The 16,823-nt window shown below is 38.9% G+C and overlaps 2 protein-coding genes across 2 annotated transcripts in view; both read right to left on the bottom strand.

The window, feature by feature from the left end:
- Positions 1-983: 983 nt before the first annotated feature.
- On the bottom strand, positions 984-7,691 carry slc38a8b (solute carrier family 38 member 8b). Its single transcript, XM_035652367.1, has 10 exons — positions 7,503-7,691; positions 6,242-6,440; positions 3,801-3,957; positions 3,623-3,727; positions 3,449-3,506; positions 2,493-2,607; positions 2,267-2,414; positions 1,976-2,178; positions 1,739-1,790; positions 984-1,086 (listed from the first exon to the last, which is right to left on the bottom strand). The coding sequence occupies exons 1-10, from the start codon at positions 7,689-7,691 to the stop codon at positions 984-986; spliced, it is 1,329 nt and encodes a 442-aa protein (XP_035508260.1).
- Positions 7,692-11,696: 4,005 nt separating this feature from the next.
- Positions 11,697-16,823, bottom strand: part of nrn1lb (neuritin 1-like b) — a 5,320-nt gene continuing 193 nt past the window's right edge. The window contains exons 2-5 of the mRNA XM_035652049.1: positions 15,577-15,639; positions 14,975-15,068; positions 13,068-13,215; positions 11,697-12,000 (exon numbers count right to left, since the gene is read on the bottom strand). Of these exons, the coding sequence (XP_035507942.1) occupies positions 11,697-12,000; positions 13,068-13,215; positions 14,975-15,068; positions 15,577-15,639 (609 nt within the window). The remainder of the gene's footprint in view (positions 12,001-13,067; positions 13,216-14,974; positions 15,069-15,576; positions 15,640-16,823) is intronic.

The following is a 16,823-nucleotide window of genomic DNA, read 5'->3' as shown; positions in this document are numbered from 1 at the left end:
TGTGTGTGTGTGTGTTTGAAGTTAGGCTGATGTTCCTTTTAAGAAAATCCCACCAGCACCCATTTTCTGGATTTAGTGTAAATCATTACTCACTCATACACGTTTGTGAGCATGTGCACGCTCACAGGCATTGTGCCATAACTCCTTTAAGCTTGACGTCAATAAACAATAAACAGTGATATTCAGCATACCTCGGCCATCAATCTGTGCTCAATGAAAGCTGCAGATTTATATCACTCAAATGATTCAGGCTATGTGGAGGTCAGTGGAGAGAGAGAAAGGGAAAATGCGGAGGAAAGATAAGAATACTGTACTTTAAAGAAAAAAATTTTTGTTAGTCACTTACATTGTCATCTAGTAGATGTAAACATGTATTTCAAGGGCACACAATACATGTTTGCCTTAAAAATCAATTCTGTCTTGTTTAGGTGATTTAAACACAGCACTCTCCTGTAAAAATGATCTCTGGGACCTAAATAACAACATTTAGAACAGTGTTTCTTTTTATCTGTGTTGCCAATATGCAGTTACACTCATATGACTATGCAGATAAATAAATAATGCTTCAGCAGTGCAACACTGCCCCCTGGCAGTGTCTGCAAGTACAAATGAAGACTCAAAGAAGGAATACTTTGTGATTTTACATTTAATATATTGTCAGTAAACTAAATTAAATAATAAAACAGATAAATATATTCATACAATATTTTCTGCACATACTTAAGAATACGTTTAGACATTTTATTCTTTGGCATTATATAATTATCCATTAACAATCCATTAACAATCCATTAAAATCCAAGTACCCAAACAAAACTATTGTTACACATAGTAAATAGTTTTATATCCAGGTCATGGAGGACGTTGATGAGGTTCATATATACAACTTAAACCACCTTTACAAACTTTCAGTTGTGCAAAAGAGGTGAATTACATCAAACTCTCAGAAGTCACAGCGAGAGTCGAGATCACAGACTGAAATTTCAAAATTTTTGGAAAAGCTCCATGACAGCGATGGTTGTGCTCTGTCCAAAGATGAAGGCTCCAACTACAACAGTTATGACTCCCCAAATGGTTAAAACCACCCTGTAGAGAAGAAAATCAGAGACATGAAGACAAAGACAACATCAAGTTAACAGGCAACAATATGAATTGTCTGCTTAACAGTAATTAATAATCACTCATCATAATTCCCTTTATTTAAACATCCTCATGTTGAATCAAATCTACTCTTGGAATTAACACATTGATGCATTTATTTGTTTCTTGAAAGTCCTTCTCTCTTCCATTTTCTTTCCTTCTTGTGTGATAATGCAATCCAGACTCTAAAAGGACTTTGTGGATTTTTGTAATCGCTAATTGGCAGGATGTGACCTCGATATATATATATATATATATATATGTCTGTATGACCATCAGCAGGTCTTTATGTAACCCTCCCCTCTGTTAACTTGATTTAACTCACTGATCAGTTCACTATATCAGTTTGTAATTTTAAATTTTAATTTTAAACTTCAACTGGTACTAATTATAAGGAAAATATGAGTTTCCTTGAAAGAAGCTGTCCTGTGGTAAAGTGAAAGAATCTTTTGGTCACATTAGCAATTTGAATTAATTAACTGAACGTGTACCACTTGAACTCTGTCCCTGTTTTCCCTATAATTCATATCACTGACATAGTTTTATCAGAAAGTTTATTAGAAAATAAGAAAAGGAATTTTTAAAAGTCTGTACTCACCTGACTCTTGGAGTCACAGATTCAGTTTGCATTGTGAACACTAAGCAAAGACCTGTAAAACACACACACACACAGACACCACATAGCCAGTGCAACCTTAGTGAGTCACGGCTTTATATTAACTATGAACTTTATTTATGTAGCAGCATCCATGCAGGTTTGTCCAACTCATATCTATCAATCAATCGTGTATAAATATAAAACAGATAGATACACATATTAAAGTTGTTTACATACCAGGAAAAATAAAGATGAAGAAGGCGCTTATTCCTCCGATGACACTGATGACTTCACCCATGTCGGGGACGTACATGGCAATGAGGAGAGTGATGGTGATCCAGATCACAGTGAGAACGACTCTGCAGCGAGTCTCAAACGAACTAGTGACGACTCCTCGACGCCGTCTTTGAATGCGCAGCACCAAGTTCAGGATGACAGATCTGTTCAACACACACACACACAGAGACAACACGTTAGAGGTTAAAACATAAACTCACACAAAACAAAGCAAGCTCTGCTGTCACTTACCTCCCCAGGAGAAGAATAATAGGATAGATGGTGATAATTGATATTCCAAAAAGTAGTCTGGAAATGATCATGACCACATCGTCTCCTGGATATGACATCAAAATATCTGAGGCGACTGCTCGTCCGAACGTCATGAAGCCGTACACACCTGCAGAGTGAGAGAGGGGACGTGTTGTGGCTTTCAGGTGAGCACATGATGCACTGAGGTCTTAAGATGTGAACTCACCTGTTAGAGTGTAGATGAGTAAACAGAAGAACATGGAGAGCACAGAGATGATCACCCAGTGGGAGAGCTTCTGGTTCTCCATGCTGCTATAGATTGCTATACAGGCTTCATGGCACTGCAAACACACACACACACACAGAGCAGTTTGTGGGGAATTACTTTTTTGTTTTTCTTCTGTATTTCATACTTTGTTATCCAGAGTCATGGAAGTTTTTTTATAGTTTGAGAGTATCAATAATTATGCTATGGCTGTATATGCTATGAACATGTGTATGTAAACAAGGGCTGGATACTTCCTAAAGGGTGGTATAGAGACTTTAAGGGGAGAAATATCCGCAGATTTCATCACAAACAATCACTTTTACTAAGCCCCCACATGAAGATATTTGAACTCAAAAACATTACATTATTGCAGCACATTAGTAAAACATTGAACAGAAATGTTTAAAGGTCATATTAAAAATCAACAAATTGTTTTATTTCTAAATCTTCAGACATTTTTCCAAATACATGTCATTTTTAATTGAATCACTTAGTTTGAAATGTGGCCAAAAAAGATAATTAAATTGCCTTTAAGATTATATTTAAATAAATAAATAAACAAATAGAAATACATATAAATTAATAAGCATTTGACACCAAACTGGAGTGGCCAGACATTTCCCACCCCTCCAGATCTGCCCCTGACTTCCACTAATGTTGCCTTCGAGTTGTGTTTACTTGGGTTGGTTTTAACTTGCAAAAATTTAAATTACAGTTTGAGACCCAGCGTTTGTTTGTTTTTCTTGCTTTTGCATTGGGTTTGTGAGTTGTGCTTTGCATTTCTAAGTTAAGCCTTTGCATTTATTGGACATATTACAACATGAATACTGGGAGGTTAGTAAAGACCTTCAGATAAAAGCACTTTATACAGTTGAAATAAAAGTTATTTCCTCATGTTGGTCTGAAGTTGATACCTGGAAGCCAAAGCAGATAGTCGGCACGACACTGAACATTGAAGCCCACGAACTCAAACTGAAAAACACAGAAGACACACAAACATTAACTGATGCACACACAACAATGGATGTATAAAGGGAGAAACCAATGATAAACACACACATGCATCCATTAAAAACAGTACTACTGACCCTTGGCTGTGCTCTGGGGTTATTATAGCAGGGTGGCTGTCCATCAGGTAATATTTGACAATCACTGCCACACACAGATATGTAGCAGCCAGCGTCCCCAACACACTGACACAAGGAGAAAACAGTTAAATCCCATTAAAGCTGGATGTGATTCTGACTGCAGATGAGTGCTACATACCTTGTGTATTTCTGGATGCCAATTTCTTTTGGGATGGACAGGGGTAGGATGATGAAAAGGCACATGATGAAGAGGGCAAATCGCTGGTCGGTGTACCAGTGATACGGCATCTCTCCTTCACTGGACCCAGTCACCGTCTCATATAAAGAAATACACACTGAGGAAGAACAAGTCAAAATGAACGCTGTCAATCAGGATACAACAATACAGAACAAGACTCATTGAATCTTATAAGTCTAGATTTATAAAAGAGTCTGTTAAACAACGCGGTTTATGATTTTTAATGGAAAGATAAATGCTTTGATGTTGGTGGATGCACATGAAGAATAATTAAAACATTCCTGTGAATATGTTTAAAGCTATTTCGTCCTTGGAGATCTCACAAAGTGCTTCATCTGCACAGTGCTCTGCGAAGAATTTATGATCAAATTGATATTTTTAGGGGGGTTGGGGAGAGTGTGTTTGTAAATCCAATCAGATGCTCTGTTTAAAATTGGAACAGAGCAAAAACATTAAAGGGATTTGAGGGTTTTCAGATGGACAAAATGACAAAGGAAAAAATGTCTGTTTACCCTGATACTCGCTAGGATGAAAATTAAAGTGCAGATGATTTGTGGTCTGAAAGAGATTAATTTTTTGATATAGGAAATGGCTGCTAAATTGATCACAAACTCAGTTGGGTACCTTGATAACATAACAACATGTAAACACGGTAGAAACCAATATCTCATGACGATCAACAGCTAAACCAGAACCAACTAAACTATAATGTCTGTTTATAATGGGAATCTGTCAGATTACACAATATGTTTCACTAACATATAAGTTCATAGATCAATTATATAGATTAGTAAATTATTGGTGAGTTATTATTATATTAGTTTATAAAAAAAAATTAATACAACATAGAATTCAATTTAATACTCTCAATACCTCACTGTCATCCAAAGTATGATGGAAAACCAGCAGGGACGATATGGCCCAGATATTATATCACATCCGGTACAATAATTACTAATGATATTATTAATCAAACTAATGCGACATGTAGCAGCATAAAATGGATGGAGAGATTAACCAGTTAAAAAATGATTAATTTAAGTTAAATGAGTTAAGTTAACTAAAATGGTCACATTATTAAATGAAAATATTAAACTCCATAAAAAGGAACTGAACAGGCTGTATGTATGTATCTATGTATATACGCTGATAAAAGAATCACATTTTTAGTATTTCAACAGCTCACATCAAGTATAAAAAAAATTCTATGATTTACATTATAGCCAACAAAAGGCAAAAGAAAATGTGCAAGACTTTTTTAATTAAATGTGGGACTTTTTAATACTTGTAAAAAGCTTTTTAAGGCTTTTCAAGTCCTTTAGGTTCCTTCTGGACTTCTCAATACAGCTGTTTAAAGGTTGTGTGGCATCTAACTGAACACCGCTCACGTCTGTATTTGACATCTGGGAATAAGAACTGGCTGTGGAGTGTGTAGAAAAACACAAAAGGCCCAATCTAGAGCCAGTGTTTGTCCCTTCAGAGCTACTGTAAAAACATGGCGGTTCAACATCAAAACAGCAATTCTAAGATAACAAAAACATAACTGTTCTTACATTCTGGGGATTATACACTAATGAAAGAATACCGTATGAATATTATTTTCCATTTCTGACAATAGATCCTCCTAAATGTTACACACTGGACCTTCAATACTGAGAAATAATTCAGATTTGCGCCGCAGTGTTTTGAACTGGTCCTTCTGATTAGTTGGAGCTCACAAAGGAAGACAACATCTGCCTGTAAGGGGGATAATTGTTTGTTTGAGAATTGTATTTTTTTATTAGATAGTAGAGAGATAACAGCAAACAAGAAGAAGTGAATTTATACCCTGGTTATTGCTGTTATTATTCAATGTCTTAACCCCTGAACTAGTGGTTCTTAACCTTTTTGTTGTCAAGGAAACCCCAAATTGATACACATCAGGCCGTGGACCTGTATTTTATAGGATGTGGTCTCAGAAGTGAAGAGTGTGAAACTTATGAATGGTAGGATAGACAGGATGGTAATTCTTATACATTCACTCAGTGGGTTCTAGTCAATGAAATAATAGTGAAACTGGAACACCCTCAAGGACCCCTGGGGGTTCCTGGACCCCAGGTTGAGAACCACTGATCTAAAGCACTGAGGCCTTGGATGGGCCACATATGAAGACCTTTGTTGATGATGTTAGTTGATTACATCTGTATATATATCTGTCAAATAATATGTGTCAGTCACAGAAATATATATCTTTCAGCATGTCCAACAAGAAGAGGAAAGCGTTTGATCATTACACTGATGTTCATACTTTCTTCGCAGAGAGAAAGGGTAAAATAAATGTAGGAGCCTGTGGTCTGCTGTAATAATGAATACATTGTAAAATAACTTAATTGATCACTCACATTTCTCCAGCTGGTCCTGCACCACCACCAGGAAGGCGACACATATCATGAAGAGGTTGAAGCAGAAACAGACTTCACAGAGTTGACCCACAGCTCGTCCACACACCTCGCTCACCACGTCCTGATAGGTCGTCTGTCTGCTGACTGAGGAGGCGTAGCCGAGGATCACCAACCCACTGATGAGGAAAACCAGTGAAACCTGCAGGGACGCCAAGAGGGGAACTTCAACCAAACCTTAATTTACACACACACACACACCATGGATTATAAGAGAGAGCCCCCCGTACACAGGCACGTAAAAGGCCCCTCATCCTCTCACTCCTTTTCTGTGATATTTTATAGGTCGACTGTATTAGTTAAAAACTGCATCTCAATTCAGGACTTCACACTGAAGAGAAAGAGAGGCAATATAAAAAAAAATTCTAGGGCTACAAATTATTATTTTCATTAATAATTTATCAAAACAACAACAGTAACAGAAAATGTGTATCACAAATTTCCTCCTCGTCTGTTTTGTCTATCCAACAGTCTAAAACACAAAGCAATTATCATCAATTTCATAGCTTGAACCAGGAAATGTTTTACATTTTTGCTTTTAAAAAATGTCCTTCAGTCAATCATCAGAATAGTTCATGATTCATTTTCTGACAATCAACTAATTGATTAACTGACTAATTATTTCTGAAGTTTCCTGTCACAGCAGATGGCCAAAAGAAACCTGTGGGCCTATTGCAAGTTATATTTTCCGAGATGTCGGCTCCCTTTCTTGTTTTGATCTGAATGTAACTGTATCCTGTCAGAGCAGAAATATGTGATTAAACCGTCAATCAATCAATGGCTCCATCTTAGGATCCCTGTGACCTCTTGGGCCACTGGGTCCATTCTCGGAAAGCCCATCCATACACACACACGCTCAGTCACACACATTTTTTGTGGCAGTCAGAAGATGCAGTGCATTGAAAGTTCAGCTCCTCACCTAAACTGGAAGCTTCATTAGAGCTCACCTGTGAAAAAGATGTGCCTCTTTCACACCCGGGAGAGACAGAGGGGTGGTGAGTCTATACATACATACTGTCAAACTGCCCCCCCCCCGAACAGCAACATATTTAAAGATAAAGATCAATAAAACCTCATGAACTGTTCCATTAAAGTATTAAGAATATACTCCTGCAGGGCATTTTATATGCACAACAACCCTTTAACACATTTCATAAACAAACAGCAACAGTGAGTAAGACTTGCAGGTGTTTGATTTCCTCACCAGCTCCACACTGATGGCGGTGTTCACTCCCCCCGCTTTCTGGAAAGCCCAGGGGAAGTTGAGCAGTCCGGCTCCAAGCGCGGACTTCAGCATGATGAACACTGCGCCAAACGAGCCGAGCCGCGGCGGGTCCGCATGGGACGCGGACCGGGCCATCAGGCTGATGCTCTCTCGGGCCAGTTCCTCCATGATCCTGGACCAGCTCCGAGACTCACAGCACCGGGACACAGACAGACGCTTCTACAAAAGGGTTTTCACAACGCAACTAACTTCTCCAAAGTAGTCCAGATGCTCTGTTCGTTCTTCTGAGTGTCTTTAGAAGTAAACCTGGTGAGTGGTACCCTAATATATAGCCCACACCCAGGCGCACACGACTCACATGGTCTAATTGGACATTTGACTATTAAACATTTCACTCTGAGGTGACACATTTGTCACTACAGTGAGTATGTTTGCTTGTGTTCCCCCTCTCTCTTTCTCTTTCTCTTTTTTAGGTCAGTCTGTCTCTGATATTTATAGCAGGCCTGGGTCTGAGATAAGATGGTAGGCCTACACACATTCCATAAATAAATTAATAAACATGTTAAAAACATTATATAAATTAATGACAGCATGGCTGGATTAAACTGGGGGTCTCCTGGGTAAAAATCTGCTGCTGGGCCACTAATAGTCTACCCGGGGTGCTAAGAAATAGTACACTCTCATGACTTTTAACATGAGTTATTTTATAAGTAGGTTCTCCTTTTTTCAATAAAAGCATGTGGCACCCAACCTACACACACACAGCTGATAGGGTACACACACACAAGGCACGAGCACATAACCAGGGGTCGGATTGGGAACAAAATGGCTGGTGACTGCACCCCCTAGCCCCTAGTGTCTAGTGACGTCACCCATAGGTTTCTGAAAAGCCACTGTGAAGCTCTGTGAAGCAGCGTGGCCAGCTCTCTCCGTCCTGACACTGCTGGCTCCTGGCTAATCCAAAAATGGGCAAATACGTGGAGCTGACGCAAGCTGAATGAAACCTGCTTACTGAAACAGCCGCCTGTCACTTAAAGCAGTTGTGCCCTGAATCATGTATAACTTTAAGACTTAAAAAAAAAAAAATTCACCCCCCTGTACAGAAATGAGAAAAGACCATTTTTTGTACCAGACTGTAAAATGTTTATTTCTGCTGTGAAATTGGGTATTGTAAAATGGGGCTTTATGGAGATCGACTCACTTCTGGAGCCAGCCTGTTACTTTACCTTGTTAGTTTATGTTGGCTTCATTTGCCACAGAGGTTACCAGTTGAGTGGGACCAGTGTGTTTTAGCTCTTCCATTGTACTTATATCAGGTGTGTGGCCACTGATATAATGTACAGTATCTCTGACTATCATTTATCTGTAGGAAGCATTTCAACAGCCTTCTGATTAAAAATAGAAACAGTTACTGAACATTCAGTCAGTCAGTGAACATTTGGTTTTCAATCATAACATAGACCCTTACACCCTTGATTCAGATGAGGACAAACTCCCAAATAGAAGCTTTAATAGAAAGTTATCGGACTTGCAGCTGACCAGCGGCTTGTCGTCAGAGATATTAGATTAGACAATTGTTTACTCTTAATTTATTTATTTCATGTTTATTTCATGTATTAACAGAATCATATATGATGTACAGTACAGCTTACAGGGTTGTAGCTTTTGTCTATGTGATAAACTAAAATCCTGGTCATATGGATGAGATAGTACAATCCACTATGAAAGTCTTAATCCCAGCCATGTTTTATGCTACACACCATCTGTTATAGAGCATTGGTCAAAATCCCATGAATGTTGTTCTGCATCTCACTGACTTTGAGCTGGCACGAGGAATCTTTCTTTTGCTGTATCTTAAACATTTCAACAGCTGGACACAGAATACAAGGGCTTTGGAGCACTTTAAAAAGATTTCATAGTGCTGTTGCAGATTTGGACAAATAGAGATTAGAGCGAGCAGGCACAGCAAGGTGTTCTGGGGACATTTCAAAGACTTAGTTTATCCTCCAGTCATGTTGTCCTGTTTTAGTAAAGAAATCACCATTATATTTTATAACAAAAGGACTTTGAAGTGATGGACCATCAAAAAAAGTATTTAAAGAACATATGTGGAGTTTTTACAATTCGATTTTTTTAATGCAGAAATCATTTATGAAAACTATACTTTTGTAATTTACTTTATTTTATTTTTATATATAATTATTTTGCCTGATAGTCAGACTGGCATCTGGCTAATAGTAGCTGGCTTATCTTCATTAGTTTGTTCTCTTTAATTATCGTATTATCTTAAGAACCTACTGTAAAAACAATTTAAAAGTACTTTCTGAATGAAAATACATACAGTTAATGTACAAGGGGACACTGCTTTTATATTATACTACAGTAACACCTTCAAATGTGTTCATATTTCACACATAAAATCAGTCCTGGTCAACATAATCTGAGGCTCAGTCAGATTTGAAGCTAACCTTCTCTGTATGTGGTGACCTGCCATGTTCTGTGCAGACTGTCCACAGTGTTGAAAATCAGTCCAAATGGCCAAATCAGGGTTATAATCTGGCTTTTAAACATGGAGCATTTTAAGTAAAAAAGTAGACAAGAGACTTTTTGACTTGCAGTCTGGTTGATTTCAGATCAAAATGTGATTTGGTACCTCAGTCAACTGTAGACGCTTAAAGCTGAAATAGCAGTTACTGATGCTGCACGGTGGGGACCTGATATTTAATCAGCGTAACGCATGAATCTAAAAGAAAAATATAAAGCAGGATGTTAAATTCAACGTGCTGCATTCATTAACTTTTCACCTCTGACAACACGCCACACAACCAACCAACCATCACTCACTTATTTATCCTTCTTGCTTTGAGGTCACTAAGACTGTTGTCAAGGGTTTCAAGGTGCAACCTGCTACAAAGACAGATGAGATTAATCTACTCATGATTCTGCTGTTATGAAACAGCGTAAGAGCATTAACATTACACACACACACACACAGTCGACACAAAAGCCCATGACTTCAAGAAAAGTAATAGTAGCAATTTAGGGAGAATAACTCTGCATTGTGTATGTCAATATACCTTTAATTTAAGTTTCGTTGGGTTAAAAAGTACTACTCCATACTGCTGTGAAAAAATAATAATTCAAATAACCAAAAATCAAAAGATATTACAGTAAATGCATTGTTAACGTGAAAACCAGTGAATAAAACACAGTGTGTGGTTGCATATCAGAGCTCGCTCAATATCAAAGAAAAGTTATACAACATTAAGTAAAATCACAGCAATTGTTAATGTTATAAGGATCAAACGTGGGAAACTTCCCACCACTGACTTTGCACTTTTATACTTTTTTGTACTCTGTAATTTTGTGTTGTTGATTTTTCGTGCTATGTGTCCGATGTGTCCCACACAGAGGATGCATAAAGTCATTCAATGGATTAAAGTCAAATTTTACTGTAAATAGTAGTTCAGAATAGAAAAAGCATCATATAACTGCTTAGAAAACTACTACAGACGTTAAATGTTTCAAAACAAGTGATAAAATGTAGCAACATCATGCACAAACAAAAAAAGAGAGAATGCTTTCATACAGAAATCAAATTTTCTGACATAAAACCTGTCACAGGGTGTTGAATTAAACTTACAGCACAAACACACTGTTGTGAAACCCTGTAATAACACTCTCCTCTGAATCGCACCTGATTGGATCACTAGCAGATCTGAACACCTGGCGTTAAAACGTCCCCTAAAACCTCTTTTGTCCTAAAAATCACGTGGTGTTACTGCAGTAGAGATACAAAATAAAGTGTTTACAACAAATATTAGCTTATAACTGTAGGGTCTTATTCTTCTGTCCCTTCATTAACTCCAGTCTGTAAAAGTATGACCGTGTAATAATACATGATGTGAATTTAATCACAAATGAAACACTTGAAATTGTTGTACAATCCAATTTAGTTTAATGCATAAATAGATGCACCAGCTCATCCACATAAGAAACACTGAACCAGATGTTTCATTTTGATCCAGTTGTTGAAATCCTTATTTTAGGATCAATATGTATCGTGATGAGCTTGACTTGAAGAGTGTTTACCCTCATGTGATAGGATTGTAAGGGGGGCCGGACTCTGACGGCCAGCTGTCATTACTCTGATTAAAAGACTTAGAGGGTTAACTAACTCCTGAGCAGAAGTAGCAGGGTGCTGCATAAGGGGAACAACAGTGTGGTGAGGGTGGGGCTGTGCTTGTATGTTTGCCCTTTCAGTGTTTCCTGGTTGGTCTGGTCGGAGGTGGGAGGGCTCTGGGGTGCAGGCACAGAGCTGGGCGGGAGGGTGGTGCGGCTGGCACACATGTCGTACAGGTTTCCAGAAAACTGTGTCTTCCTGGACTCTTGTCTTAGAGACTCCCAGACAGCTGCTGCTTCTCCGGGACAGCCGGCCAGAGCTGAATTGGCACAAACGTGGAATGCGTTCCAGGACCTTCAAGGAACCGAGACATCAGCGTTAAGTGAACATAGAAATGTAACGGCTGCATCATTTACCAGGAAGGTAGGAAAGTAAACTAATACAGTGAATACACCTGAGCAGAGTAATTAACACTCCTAAAAATCATGTTTTTGCCAACCTCCTGTGGTTTAACCATTCATGTTTCTGCAGAGATGTACAGGAACTGCAGGAAACCATTACATGACAGATGGGTGTGCTTACGGGTGCAACAAACAAACACTTCAAACTTCAAACCTAACAGAAACAAACAATGTTTCTTGTGACAATGTCTTTACATCCTGGTGTTCAATTACTCTTTAAACATATAATCTTTAACTTTTAAGCCCTTGTTTATCTGACAACACCCGTGTTTACTGATGATAACGGAAGGTAATAATATTGGTCCCAGAGTCACATTCAGAGGCAGTAAACAAGCTGCAGCTACTCATGATACTAATGAAACAGAAGAAGATCATGTTTTTTTAAGTCGTGAGAGAGAATATATTTTCTGCCTGTTACATCTGGAAACAACACTGATGAGACACAAGAGTCTGAACCAAATAAAGTTGCGGGCCATAAACAAAAAACAGTGAGTAATTTGACTGTCCTGTACGTCTGAGAGGAAAAGTTGGGTCGTAATTCTCTCTCTATGAGCACACATTACATCTATTGTGAATAATGTTAGTGGGTATAATGTTTAGATTCACCATCAGTGTGTTAGCATGCTAAAATACAGCTGAAGCTGATGGGAAAGGTGTTTAGTCAAAAGAAATTATTTTACTAGAAGACACTAAAGCAAAAGTCAGGGTGTCACCAAAACGAGAAGCATTCATCCTCTGAAAACCGAGTAAATCCATCCAATAGTTGTTAATTTATGGCAGTTGGGACCAAAGTGCTCGCCCAACATCCCTAGAGCCGCCAGCAGGGCTAATGCAACTATTCATAAGAGCAGATTTAAGGATTATAACTTTAACAATTTGGGACCAGCTGTATCAAGACAGACAAGGTGTTACTGGATGGTTACCACAGTGATTGGCAGACACACACACACACACACACACCTGCAGATTGCGTCAATGTCCTGCGTGTTTTGGTCTTTTTGTGTTTCCACCAAACTGTCTCCAAGTGTGAGTAAACACTGAGCAAAACTCTTGTAGATGGACCCACATGAAACAGGAATCGCAGCTCCGAAACACACAGGGATCAAACCTGGTGGACAGGAAACGACAGGAGAAAAGTCTGAACACTACATTCAGATATTTTTTATCAAAACTTGTGTAAATAAATGAATGTGTATTTGGGGACATTGGGGATGAAAGAGAGAGAAAGAGACATCAAATCTTGTGGAGTGAAACACATTGTTTATGTTTACAGAGACATGATCCATCCGGTGCTTAGACGGATCAAACAAATACAGAAATATGTTGTATTCCATTCATCTGGAGGGATTATACATCCTCGAAGCCAAATTCAGTGTAGGACTACAAAGCTATCAGCTGTTTGAGAGCTTTGATCAGCTCATACATAACACATCCTTCTGAGATTGGTTTGAGTTTGACTAGAATATTTAAACACTGATTTGGAGCAAAGGACTTCTGGTGAAAGTATAATTTGACCGGAGCAGCATACAAAGGCGTGGAGGTGTGTTGTCTTCCTGTACATGAGACAAATACAGTTTGTTGTGGACACCAAAATCACGGATATTAGTCTCGGATTTTGTATCCTGACTGCAGGTACTTGGTTCCATTTGGCCATCAATGAGGTCCAACACTGATGTTGGGTATAAGACCTGGTTCCAGTTCATTCTACAGGTGTCGGATGTGGTTGAGGGGTTGAATCTCAGGCCCAATCTATTTACAGAAATCAGGCATTTATTTGGAGCTATGAGTTCGCTACAGTACAGTGTGCACATCTAGCCTTCAGTTTGTCTTGTGCTTACTTTACATTGTCTTTGCCTTCCCCAGACTGTTGCCACATAGTTGGAAGAACGCTATTTTCAAATATATCACAGTATACTGTAGCAAGTTCAAAATATGAACAATAGCCCCCTGATTTAAACGGGACAAGGGCGTCCACAGTCTTCTAGTAACATTCAGCCAACGTTTGCAACCAGTAGCACCAACCAAGAGTCAATTTCATCTTTAAAACCATCTACTCACAAAATATTCATTACTGTATAATTTAACATATTAGTCAGTCATTTATTTTATCTACTGTATTTATCTTTAACTTTTAGAAGTGATTTTCCCAAATTATTTCTATCTATCCATCTATGCCCCAGAGAGAGACTGTCACGCCAAAGTCCAGCTGTGATTCAGCTTTTGCTGTCCTGGTTGTCCTGCATGACGAGTTTATTATTCATGTATGAATACACATTGTTAAAGGCTGCTGTTGTAAAGACTTGTTGGTGTTATATTCCTCTATTTATACCTGAATGATGATTCATGATTTTACTCTCCGCAGACCATTTTGTGTTTCTCTTTAGAAAATGTAGATGTATGTTAATTTCATCGTGTTTCATAAAAATGTTGTGTCTGTGCAGAGTAAACCCCAAAACTCTAGATAGTAGAATTCATGCCCCCATGATGTTGTACACAAAATACACACACACACACACACACACACACACACACACACAGGAGGAGAGAGACAATCAGAACATGAGGGGACAGTAAGCATTTCATTAAGGTAAGTGCATTTGTAAAACCTTTCTCTCCTCAATTTCAGAACAGGCGATATAAAATACCCTCAACAGCCATTTTAACTACTTTTTTCGGACAAACCTGTTGAAATTCAACCTGAACCTTAGTCCAGTTTGAGACAGATCAGAAACAGTCAACAGACACAAACTGCACAACCAATGAGAGAGTACAAAATGGGACAAGCAAGAGCAAACTCAGCACTTAAAAACTTTTTCCAGAAGACTTAAATACACACACTCAGACAACAATTAAAGAAAGGTCCTTACTGAGGCAGAGAGTGATGGGCAGCAGCATTGTCGCCATTCCTGGTTGGGACTTTTGTCCCACCTCTGAACCAGAGGCTCTGATGTGAAGCTCCCACTGACTGTAAATCCAGAGAGTATAAAGTTGATGCTTTAAAATGTGATGTGTCCTGACGTCCGTTGGGAATTCATCAGATTGCAAAAGTACAGCAATGCACAGAGGCACATCCCGGCTGGATTAACAGTGAAAGGGACCGATGCATCACAGAGAGTAAGAGGATGGTCTGTGTGTGTGTGTGCGCCAGAGGGCTTGGAAGCAGCAGACCAATGACAGCGTCACGGCACAGCACACTGGATTAGAGCGTTCTCATTTCCGGTCTTTAGTATTGAGAACATTTATTTGAAAATACAAATAAATTATATATAGTATAACGGTGATCAGCACACTCAGGCACCATCTCTGCCTTGTTCATACACATTTACATGCTGCAAAAACATGGTTTTACTATTGAACAAGGGGCTTGTCACAAATGATAGTCGAAGGGAACGAGCAGAAGTGTCAGGAGGATTTTCTTTTTCATGTGGACAGATGGATGACCCCGAGAGGATAAGAGAATCCAGCTCACCTGGGAGTCCAACATTGACGCAGAGCGTCCTCTGAGAATAGCAGCAACCCACGTGAGAATCATCTACATGAGGGTCAAAAGGTGTTATTGAAGAACGCTGTGATGTGTAAAACACTCTTAACTAAAGGGTGGACAGCCACAAATTAAGTGATTGTAAAGCATCCACCTTATTTACAACTTTCCTTAATTCAGTATCTGTCCTATATGCCCCTTCCTCTTCCTTTTCCTCTTCCTCTCAGCCTCCAAATCCCCTGCTACGCCCCCTCCCAGATGGCTCACACTCGTGCATTAGTATGTCCTGGTTCATATGTACATACTGACACCGGGAAATGGTAACCCATTGTTAATCTCCAGCTTAAAACAACCATTAACTGCAGAATAATCTGTCTTTGGCTGAAGCCGCGGCTCCGAATCAATACATTATGGAAGCTACTTTCTGAAAACATCTGTATTAGCTCAACAGATAGAGGCTGTTTGCACATTCTCACCTTTCAGAAGTGGGCAGATTGATCAAACTGGATGTAAGGCATCTGTGAAAAACGATGTAATTCCACAGATTTTCAGCGATGTTTGAGCTTTCCGGATTGTACTTGTTACATGTTGTTGTGAACGTATGCTTAGGATGCCGGGTGTTCTAATCAAGATAAATCTTAAGGCTGCATATGATTGGAAATCATCATATTATGAGATAAGAATGTGCTTCTAACTTTGTGTTAAACGTTTGGGGGAGGCCCTTTTCTAATTAATCAAAGCGAGCTCAACCCTTTTCACCACCTTTGGGTTGAACTGGAACATCGACTGTGAGACAGCGCTGATGTTCTCAATGGGAGGAAATCCCTGCAGCCTGCAGGTGCCAAAATCTTTAAGAAAGACTTTAAAAAAGAGTGGACGCTGTTACTGCAGCAAATGAATGCACGTGGTTTGGGAATGAGATGCTCATAAATCAAAAATGGGTGTAATAATGTTCAAGTGCCCACATACGTTTTGCAATATAGTGAAAATTATCATGCAAATGTAATGTCTTTGTCACTCTGAAGCAGGTGATCGATCTTCAATATTATGTTTTGCATCAGTAAAGGTGTTATCTTGGTGTCTATACATGCTTTTGCTGCTGCAGAAGATTTAAACTGTGTGTGTGTCAGAGCATCCAGATTCATAGTGAGGGATGAGAACCAGAGGGGCTTAGGCCTAAGTCACATTCTCTGCAAACATTTCTGACTCCACTATGTTGAACTGCCATGTTTCTA

Source organism: Morone saxatilis, unplaced genomic scaffold, assembly GCF_004916995.1.
Source record: "Morone saxatilis isolate NCDOM2014 unplaced genomic scaffold, NCSU_SB_2.0 Contig11, whole genome shotgun sequence".
Classification (NCBI taxonomy): domain Eukaryota; kingdom Metazoa; phylum Chordata; class Actinopteri; family Moronidae; genus Morone; species Morone saxatilis.
The sequence above is the reverse complement of the archived record's forward strand: the minus strand, read 5'-3'. Positions and strand labels throughout refer to the sequence as shown.

What these genes read in the sequence shown, in the direction of transcription:
- slc38a8b (XM_035652367.1), bottom strand. Translation starts at nt 7,691, where the DNA reads ATGGAGGAACTGGCCCGAGAGAGCATCAGCCTGATGGCCCGGTCCGCG. An exon ending in CTATCTGCTTTGGCTTCCAG is followed by an intron (nt 2,608 to 3,448) that starts GTATCAACTTCA and finishes GTGTGTTTGCAG; the next exon opens with TGCCATGAAGCCTGTATAGC. An exon ending in ACTCATCTACACTCTAACAG is followed by an intron (nt 2,415 to 2,492) that starts GTGAGTTCACAT and finishes CTCACTCTGCAG; the next exon opens with GTGTGTACGGCTTCATGACG.